Source organism: Brachypodium distachyon, chromosome 3, assembly GCF_000005505.3.
Source record: "Brachypodium distachyon strain Bd21 chromosome 3, Brachypodium_distachyon_v3.0, whole genome shotgun sequence".
In the NCBI taxonomy this organism is placed as follows: Eukaryota; Viridiplantae; Streptophyta; class Magnoliopsida; order Poales; family Poaceae; genus Brachypodium; species Brachypodium distachyon.
In genome coordinates this window covers 12,876,030-12,886,468 of record NC_016133.3, presented here as the reverse complement: position 1 = coordinate 12,886,468, position 10,439 = coordinate 12,876,030, and the positions used below count along the sequence as shown (strand labels likewise).

The window sequence follows — 10,439 nt, the reverse complement described above, 5'->3', positions numbered from 1 at the left end:
ATGTGACTTGAATGTTTAACTCGTGTGGAACTTTGTAATATATTTGCTGCTATTCTGTTTCTTTGGTGTTGTATACTGTGCTGCTGTATTCCTGATATTATCTGTGCTGTGCTGTATTCCTGCTATTTCTGTGCTATAGGAATATTTATTTTTATAAATAATTCATTTATTTTTTTCGGGAAAAAATAATACCAATGGCGGTTAAAAACCACCGCCACTGAAAATATAGCAGTGGCGGTTAGACACGACCGCCACTGGAAAAGGTTCTAGTGGCGGTGGCCATAGACCGCCACTGGAAATTGTCCAATGGCAGGTAGTTCGCCCGCCACTGATGTACTCCACGCACTTTTCGGTGGTGCCGGAGGAATTTACAGTGGCGGTTTATGGATTTTCGGTGGCGGGTATTTCACCCGCCACCCGTGCTAAAAACTCCAGTGACGCAGAGTTGGTGGCGGGCGTGATCACCGCCACCAACCCCATTTTTTTACCGTCACTGGAGGGGTTTTCTGGAGCAGTGGTAGCTCATATGGGCAGTTGTCAAGTGTTTTTTTCGCAAAGAGGCTCGACAACGCGTGCCTTTATTACACACGTGTGTTAATATTTCTACCCCTCTCGTTTGTTAATGTAGGAACCGAGTTTGTTAATGTAGGAACCGAGTATTTATGGCATGAGGTTAATTGGTTTCTTCGTGGGTAGATAGAAACATGTGACCCGTGGGGAAGGACGTATACTTTTTTCTTTCCTATAAGAGGTTCTTATACATACTGATTTTTTGAAGATATCAATCGAGTTTTTACGTTAGGAGACTAATTAGTTTCCTGGTGGGAGATAGGAACACGTGAGTCTTTTTTGGCGTGAAATGATACGACTGCAGTTTCTAAGGTTTAAGGTCTAAGGTTTTTCCTAAATATGTATATGTTATTATAGTTTCCATTTGGTCCATTCATTCCAAGATCTAAAATTAGGTTTAAAAGTTTTAAATTTATTGAAGTTTCCCACCCCTTCAGACGTAGTATTTATTTTTTGGCAGCCCCTTCAAATGACCGTATTTTGAAAAAGACGTACAAGCAGGTCAGACGTCATGGGTCTTTCCTATCTTCCATCACAGCCGAGTCAATGTGATATTTTGAAAAAGATTTGGTTATGTCGTTTAACAATTTAACATGTCAATTGAAAAATCTGTTGACTATACTACCGTCAGGGTTCCTTTTTATGACCAAATCTGCTGAACTGCACAATGAGTTTTTTTTTTTGAGATAATGGGCAGCTTCAATTAAGCAAATAGAGATCGTTCAGTACATACAATGGCCCTAATAATATCAGGTGACTCATTAAACCAGTAAGACCGTACATCATGTTCAGCAGATTTTGCTAAAACATGAGCTGCCTCGTTACAAGATCGACTAACATGAGTAAAACAATAGGATTTAAACTTTGGAGCCTTACTCTTAATGTCGAAGACTATGGCACCTGTACAAGATCTATCAATTTCATGACTTTTCACTTTACTTTATTGATAAGACTAGCACAATCAGATGCCACAATAATCTTCTGAAAACCAGTTTCTTCAGCGAAAATTAAAGCATGGCGCATTGCAATAGCTTCACCAAGCTCTGGATTATCAACATGATCAACAAATCTTCTGCTTGCAGCTAGAACCAGACCCAGGTGGTTGTGTATGACGACGCCAATGCCCATGCGTTCAGTATGGGAAAAGATCGCAGCATCAACATTGATAAAGACCGACTCAGCCGGCGACGGAGACCACTTGGACATCGACTTCTGGTTCTCACGCCTAATGGAGAAAGTCAGTCTGAAGCTGAGCAGTGAAATGAAATCCACATAAGCTTTGATCTTACCCACCACATGTGAAGGATGAGATATATTTTCACCATTTCTTATGTTGTTTCTATTCTCCCAAATGTGCCAAATTGCAACAGCAAGGATCATTGAATGGAATTGAGAAGCATTGGAAATCCAATTCAATAGCCATTGTTGCATACTGGTAAAGCTTTTCAGATTTAAGGATATATGAAATGACTTTTTTAGGTCTGCCCAAATTTCTTTAACATAGTGGCAAAGAAAAAAGCAATGTTCCAACGTCTCGTGCCTATTACAATATATGCAATCATACCTCGTTGGAATTGAGCGTGCATGGAGCTGATCACCAGTAGGAAGACAACTATGTGCGATTCTCCACAAAACTATTTTCATTCTAGCTGGACACTGAATTCTCCAAAGATTTTTCCATAATTTCTCCATAACGCCTTGTTCTGAATATGATCCTCTACCATTAGAGCTTTGATTTATCCAGAACAGATGTGTCCTTGCAAGGTTGTAGCCCGACCTCACTGTATAAACTCCGGACTTGGTATAAGGCCAAGAGGCAAAGTCACTACAACCTTCAGAGCTTAGAGGGATCTTAATAATTTTTTCTGCAATATCCTCGGCAAACAGTTCTCTAACAGATTCTTCTACCCATGAGGTACCATTAGTAGTAATTAGAGAGCTCACTGTTTGGCTATTTTGAATTGGAACCAAGGTATGTACTGTACCTGGTACGGTATCTGGCACCCAATTATCCCTGATAATAGAAATCTCCTTGCCGTCTCCCACTCTCCATATTAATCCTTTCTGAAGGAGTTCCTTCCCATGCATGATACTTCGCCATGTAAAAGATGCTGCTCTTGGACATTTTGAGCTCCAAAAATCACCATCGGGAAAATATCTCCCTTTCGATACACGATGGCATAGAGAGAGGGGTTCTAATAACAGTCGCCAACATTGTTTAGCAAGCATGGCCTGATTAAACAAGTGCATGTCCCTAAAGCCCATACCTCCAAGATATTTCGGAGAAGACAACCAATCCCAAGATTTCCAATGTAATTTTTTTCTGCCTTCTTCCATCCCCCACCAGAAGTTGGATATCGGTCTTCTCATCTTATCACAAACGTTAACGGGTATCTGAAAACAATTCATCACATAAGTGGGAATTGCTTGTGCTACTGATTTCAGGAGAACTTCCTTACCAGCCCTTGATAGAGGCCTGTCACTCCAGCCATTTAGCCTCTTCCATAACCTGCCCGTGAGAAAATTAAAATTACTCGATGGAGAACGTCCCACATAGGTTGGCATGCCCAAGTAAGTATCCTGAAGTGAATCATTTTGTACACCCAATTTAGCCTTCACTCTTTCTTTAATCTGAGTGTCACATCTAGGGCCAAAGTAAATGGATGATTTATGTAGATTGATCTTTTGACCTGTACCCTCAGAGTAAGTTTTCAGAACAGCTTGGAGGTTATTAGTGCTTTTCTCATCTCCTTTCACAAAGAAAACACTGTCATCTGCAAACAATAGATGGGATATGGGTGGTCCACTTCTACCATTACGAACTCCTTTGAGAACACCAGAGGCTTCTTTCTATTGCATTAAACAAGATAAACCTTCAGCGCATAATAGGAATAAATATGGGCTAATAGGATCACCTTGACGAATGCCTCTAGTCGGAATAAAAGATTTTGTTAATTCACCATTAACTTTAACAGCGTATTTCACAGAGGTGACACATCTCATAACCGTGTCAACCCAAGAGGAAACAAACCCCAGTTTCAAAAGAACACCTTTTAAATATTCCCATTCTACCCTATCATAGGCTTTTGCCATGTCAATTTTAAGCGCAAAGAAAGGGAATTTAGCCTTTTGTTTCTTTATGGTGTGGAAACACTCATAAGCAATGAGCACATTATCTGTAATGTGTCTCCTCGGAACAAAGGCGCTCTCTGTTGTTTGGAAATTATCTCTGAAAGTAAAGGTTTAAGACGATTCGCAAGCACCTTTGAAGCGATTTTATAGATGACGTTACACAAACTAATTGGACTAAAATTAGTTAAGGAGACAGGATTGTTCACCTTAGGTAATAAAACTATAATGGAATCGCAGAAGTCCTCAGGAATATTAGAACCTGCTAAAAAGCTCTTACAGCTGAACATATATCCTGCTCCAGTAGATCCCAGTGCCTTTGATAAAAGATAGCCGGGAAACCATCAGGCCCTGGTGCTTTAGCGGGTCCCATCTGAAATAGAGCAGATTTAATTTCTTCATTAGTGTATTCTTGGGACAAAGCAGCATTCATTACATTATCAACTTTCCTTGGAATTGCATTAAGAACTTCACTCTGCAGAGCACTATTCGGAGGAGAACAAGTTCACATAGAATTCTTGGACCATTTTTAATATGCCTTTTTGATCTACACACATCTTGCCATCTGCACTTCTTAAACATTTTATTATGTTTGTTCTCGTTCTTGCTGAAGCCCTTGCGTGGAAAAAGGCTGTGTTGCGGTCCCCAGCTTTGAGCCACTCCACTCTAGATCGTTGGCGTGCCATTACCTCTTCCCTTTCAAAAAGTTCGCAAAGCCTTTTCACAACTTCCTTTTCCTCGTTGAGATCTACTATCCTGATATTGTCCCTTCTAAGAGCAGCCAGTCTCTTCTCGAGTTTCCTGATTTCTTTTCTGACCGAACCGAAAGAGTTTCTGCTCCAACACTGAAGTGTACTAGACATCTTTTTTAAAGATAATCATGTATTACTGAGAGATGGAGGGCCTTCCTTATGCAAATTCTAGTATTTTTCCACTGTTTGAGAGCAATCTGGCGCTCTCATCCACGCTTCCTCAAATCTGAAACATTGTTGAATTGGTTGACCAACAACCTGATCACTCCCTTTTGTTATGGTCACAAGGATTGCAAAATGATCAGACGATGTAGTGATGATATTCTCCACTGCACAACCATCAAATAATTGCATGAAATCCCCATTGGCCACCGCTCTATCCAGTCTGACCTTAATGTTTCGTTCCCCATCTTGTCTATTAGTCATGTGTACTTAGGACCAACAAAACCCATGTCCACTAAACCACAATCACCAAGGCAATCTCTAAACAACTCCATCTGATTTTCATCTCTGTCCCTGGCTCCACAGTGTTCATCATTATGTAATACTTCATTGAAATCACCTACGCAAATCCATGGGCCATTCCACGTGGTCCTAAGAAATCTCAATCTGTCCCAAAATTGATGCCTCAACTCCTTTCTTGGTTCACCATATACAAATGTAGCACGCCACTCAGGTCCTTCCTCTTGTGATACAACAATGTCAATCAACTGTGAGGAATAAACTCGTAAATCAACCTTCAAAACTGATGACCAAAATAGAGCAAGTCCACCGCTCAACCCATTACTACTGATTGCAAAAGCACCAGAAAAACCTAGAGACCACATGAGTTTCCGAGATCTGTTGTCCCTCATCTTCGTCTCGGATAAGAAGAGGAGGGAGGGATGGTGTCTTCTGACGAGCCATCTCAACTCGCCAACTGTCGCGTCCGTCCCTAGGCCGCGACAGTTCCAACAAAGGAGATTCATTGCGTGTGGCGGGGCTGCTCCATTGCAGCCTCCGCCTGATCCGCCGATCCTAAGGAAATAAGTGTGAGTTCCTTCTTCTGCTTCTTATAAGAATCACCACACTGTTCTTCATTTGTCGGACTCAAAGCTGGACCCGATTCACATGGTTTCAGGTTATTTCCAGCCATAACAATGGCCTGACTGTTGTCTAGCGTCACCTTCTCTCCTGTATCTGTGGTTGTGCCTTTAGGCCTGTATACCTTGATTTGCTTCCTTTTTTGCCCAGCAACACGACTAGCCAAATCCTGTGAAGGAGAGAGCTCCATACACGAAGTACACTGCTCCACCTTATTTTTCAGTTTCAGATTCTGCACTTTCAGCTCCATAGGAGAAGTAAACTCATCTTGGCTTTCCACCCCATTAACTTTTGGTTCGGCAGCCTTGGCTTTAGGAGAGAATTGAGAAACCCCTTTTTTGTCATCAAAATATGAACTTCTACCACTAGACTGTGAACTTTGCGTAGATTTGGAAGCTGAAAAACTCCTCTTCTTTTCATCCTTGAAACATAGTTTGTCAGCATTCCAAGGAAGCTTACCCTCTTCATTCCTCTCAGCTGGTGTTGGACATTCCATAGAAGAGTGACCCAACAGACCACATGAGAAGCAATAATGCAGGAGCTTCTCGTACACCACATCATAAGTGTCAAACTCATCATACTTTTTGGAGTAAGCAGTGATACATCTTATTAAAGGTTTAGGGATATCCACCGTTACTCTGACTCGTAGACAGTTTCCCCAGGCTCTGCCCTGGCTATCAACATCAACACTCTCCACTTTTCCTAGCTTTGCTCCAAGCTGTTCTCCCCAATGTCTGTTCATCCGTTCAAATCTTGGGTTTTTAATACGAGCCCACAATGTTAGTTTGTCGAAGCAAACATCTGATGGTCTCTGTCTGGCGTTAAAATTGTTAATAATCACTGCATGTTTGCCAACAGTCCACGGAGATCCCGCTTCAACCCTATCTTTGTCCACCTTAGTTGCAAACTCAACAATGAAAGTATTATCTCCAACAGATCTAGCACTCATACCTTTAGGATTTCCCCAAGCTGGCCTCAGCGCTGCCATAATTGTATCAACATGAAGAATAGTTGGGGATAATACCTTTCCTATGATTGCCCACCCTAGGGACACGAAATCTTCTTCATTTTCGTCCTCCAGGATAACCGCTGAAGCTTCTTCGGCCGTGAGATTGAGCTTTTTCATTAATTCCGCCATCCTGTCTTCCGATACAGTAGAGGTGTCACCTGCCCCTACAACCTCAGAGTTCTTCTTGTCTGCCACCACCATCTCCATCTTCGGCTTCGCCCTGCTACCTTCCAATGCCACCGCCAACTCCCAAGTCACAAACCGTCACCCACGGTCAAGGGTGGCAGCAGCACACCAGTTCCGCCCCTTCAACACCCCGAACACGGCCTGAGACCAGAGGCAGGGATGCTTTCGAGTGTTGGAAGTGGAGGAAAGAGATCTAGATTTGGTGGGAAACGTGGGTGCAAACGAGATCAAAATCGCGCTCACCAGATTGAAACCTAGACCCTAGAAACGTCCGTCACTGCAACTGCACAATGAGTTTGCCAAAAAGAAGAGAGCATATTGTAACTAGTGTCTCCCCGATCAGTTTGTGGCAAGCCATTGGGCAGCTTACAGCCTTACACTCTTTTTTTTCCCTCGAACCTGTCAGTACTGATTATTTAGGTTGGTTAGAAACTTAGAACTCGTCAGATTTGCCGTAGGTGCTGATGCAGTCACCCAACTTTGTATATGAGCTCTTCTACAGTACCCCAAAATTAATTTGGACCGTCCATTTTTTAGATCCAAGAGTTCATAGGAACGAGGGCAAGGACGACGCTGGTTTGAAGGCGGTGGCGGCACGATGCAGGAGGACGAGGACAGCGTCGCTCTGTGACTACGGATAGGGCTCGGGAGAATAACTGAGGGAGACGACATTTTTTCTTAATTTTTACAGTACTAATGTAAATATGTCAAAAGACAGTTATGCCCTTTCCTAATATTCTGTTGAGGCCGGTTGGAGTATTAGGGGGTGGGCCAGAGAATTTTCCTTGTATATCTTGCATGATCTATTTGTGATTGATGTTGCTACCCGGCTCCTTGAGCTATATGTGATACAATCTGTATATGCGAAATCTGATGAGCTTATTTTCAATCCTTCTACACATGAGGGGAAGACACAACACACGAATTCAATTCGATTATTTATTCATATGATGCGAGAGCTATACGAATCGATTAGAAAGACCGGATGCAAGTTGAAGTGTTGATCATACCTTTATATTTATGTGTGTGAAAAATTCATGTCTGGCAAAATAATTTTGATCTAGATATATATTTATGTCCTATGGTCCATTTTTATCTTTTACTTTGGCTAAACCTCCTGACTGTACAGATGAGATGGTACATGATAACCTCCTGAATTTTGTTTCTGTATGAGCAACTGAGCACGTACAGTGAGATTGTTATGTTTCGTGATAATCTGATCAGGTATTACTGCTTTGTTTCTGTACGAGCATACGTGATAACCTGATCAGGTATTACTGCTAATTACAAGAAGCTGAAATTCTGGCGTGCCTCGAAGGTTTACAGGCCACTGGGCTTCGTCCAGACGTTCGCTTGCACCTGGAAAGTGAGTGTTAGTCTCTTATCTCTGGTGTACTTCCGGGGCCTGTCCGGGATGTACTAAGTGACAATTGTGTTCATGTTTCCATTCCAGATGATTGAGTTTTTCCCGTTTCAAAAGAAAAATATGTTGTTTATTTCTCGGGGAAGTATACAACAAAAAACTGCATGTTTCAGTATCTAAACGTGGCAAACTGGATCACAGGAAGTACTGCAATCTTATTTCGTTCTACAGAAAACTGAAGTTTCAATACCCAAATAGAAGATTACAGCCTAAAAAGAATACCCTTGTATATGTTTTTTTTTCTGGGGACAAGTATTATGCCCGTGGAAGTGTATATAGGGGTATACATTTCCATTGCTTACAAGACATAAAAATCTATGATCCGCTGTGTCTTCGGAGTTCGGATATTGAGAGAAGTGATAAACAAGAGAAGAAAAAAGACGGGTGGACAAACCATGAAAAGGAAACATCGATGTGGCTGGTCATACCGTACGGTGATACTCCATAGAAAAGGATATACTGGTGGTCGGAATAATAATACCGGTCGGCGTACCTGATATTAGAAACATTGACTCGTTGCAGTGCCGGTATCTAGCCTTGACACTGGGTTGTGGCAATGGGTAGAAAGAAATGGATGGATCAACATCGTTGGTCACACGACGGTTACTAATGGTGGTCGAAAAAAATTAATATTGACCGTTTGATTACCGGATTTAGAAAGATTGCCTCGTCTAAGTGGCGGTGTCCAGCTTTGACGTCGATGAAGCAAATAAGCGGGAAGAAGGGGGCGAGGTGTAATTAAGGCTACAATGAGGAAAATGACACGTGGCAGCAATGGGCGGTATATTATGTATTAAACGACGATTGAAGTGTAGAGGAATGAACGAGTGGTCGCACCATTAATCATATAGCCGAATTGAATGATCTTACTTGCAACAACAAACGGTGCCTTGCAAATTCAACGTTACATGATTCATTGAAATAACAAAAATCATCCATTCCAAACAGCAGTTTTCAACATTCAGGATCAAGCAGAAAAAAAAAATCTCCAATCCAATAGATCTACAATTCAGCTACACGCCACAACAAAAGAGAATCAAGGTGATTACAGCCGATTTTCATGGATTCATCAGCTTATAATTATCACCAGTACTACTTGACTCTGATGAATGAATGTATGAACCAAGGATCAAAAGAACGAATGAATCGCCTTAAATTAAACCCAACCGGCACATCTAACCAATGCTGCCACGCAACTACTCCCGGGCTATTCCACCCTTGTGATCTTCCTCCGGCCTATCTGGGGTGGCCTATCCCGGACTAAGAAAGATTGCCTAGTCTAGGCCGGTGCTGCGGTGTCCAACCTTGACGTCGACGAAACAATGAGCGGGAAGAAGCGGGCGCGGTGTAAGGCCACAAGGAGGAAAAGGACACGTGGCAGCAAACAGGGGTATATTATATATCAAACGATGACTAGAGTACGTGTACAGGAACGAACAAGTGGTCGCACCATTAATCATATAGCAGAATTGAGTTAACGATCTCACTTATAACAGCAAACAGTGCCAAACAGATATCGCAAATTCAAAAGCACACGATTCATTGAAACAACAATAACCATCCATTCAAAACAGCAGTTTACAACATTCAGGATCAAGCAGGAAAAAAAAAATCTCCAGTGCAATAGATCTACAATTCAGCTGCACGCCACAACAATAGAGAATCAAGGTGATTACAGCCGATTTTCACGGATTCACCAGATTATAATTATAAGCAGTACTACCTGTCTCCGATGATCCATGAATGAATGAACCAAGGATATCAAAAGAACCCAACCAAAATAATCCGGCCCATCGGCGTCGGAGGTGCTCGCCGCCGCCGCCATGAGCTCCTGACGCCGGCTCTCCAGGGCGGCTTTGAGCTCCGGCAGCTGCGCCTCGGCCTCCTCCAGCATCGTTATCTGCTCCCTCGCCTTCCTCGCCTCCCTCAGCTCCGCCGCACGCTGCCGGGCCGCAGCGCCGGCGACGTCGCCGTGGAAGACGTCGTTGACGGCCAGCTGCCCGCCGGGGAGGAAGACGACGAAGTTCACGTCGACGCCGAGATCCGCCGCCAGGGCCGCCGCCTCCGCCCAGAACTCCGCGTGCTTCTGCTTGAACTCCACCGCCTTCTTCTGCTGCTGCTCCTCCTGGGCAGCGCGCTCGGCCGCCGCCGCCGCCGCCGCCGCCACGACAGGTGCTGCTGGGGCGGGCGCTCGGATCGGCGTCCCGAACTGCCCAGGGGCGGCGCTCCGGGGGCTGGCGGGGGCGGCGTCCGGGGAGGCGGTCATCGGCTTCTTCTCGCCGGCCAT

At 43.5% G+C, this 10,439-nt stretch overlaps 1 protein-coding gene across 1 annotated transcript; it reads right to left on the bottom strand.

The window, feature by feature from the left end:
* Positions 1 to 9,781: 9,781 nt before the first annotated feature.
* On the bottom strand, positions 9,782 to 10,439 carry LOC104584023 (dihydrolipoyllysine-residue acetyltransferase component of pyruvate dehydrogenase complex). The gene is made up of 2 exons (XM_010238111.1): positions 9,929 to 10,439; positions 9,782 to 9,792 (listed from the first exon to the last, which is right to left on the bottom strand). Exons 1-2 carry the CDS (start codon positions 10,437 to 10,439, stop codon positions 9,782 to 9,784), a joined length of 522 nt encoding a protein of 173 aa, XP_010236413.1.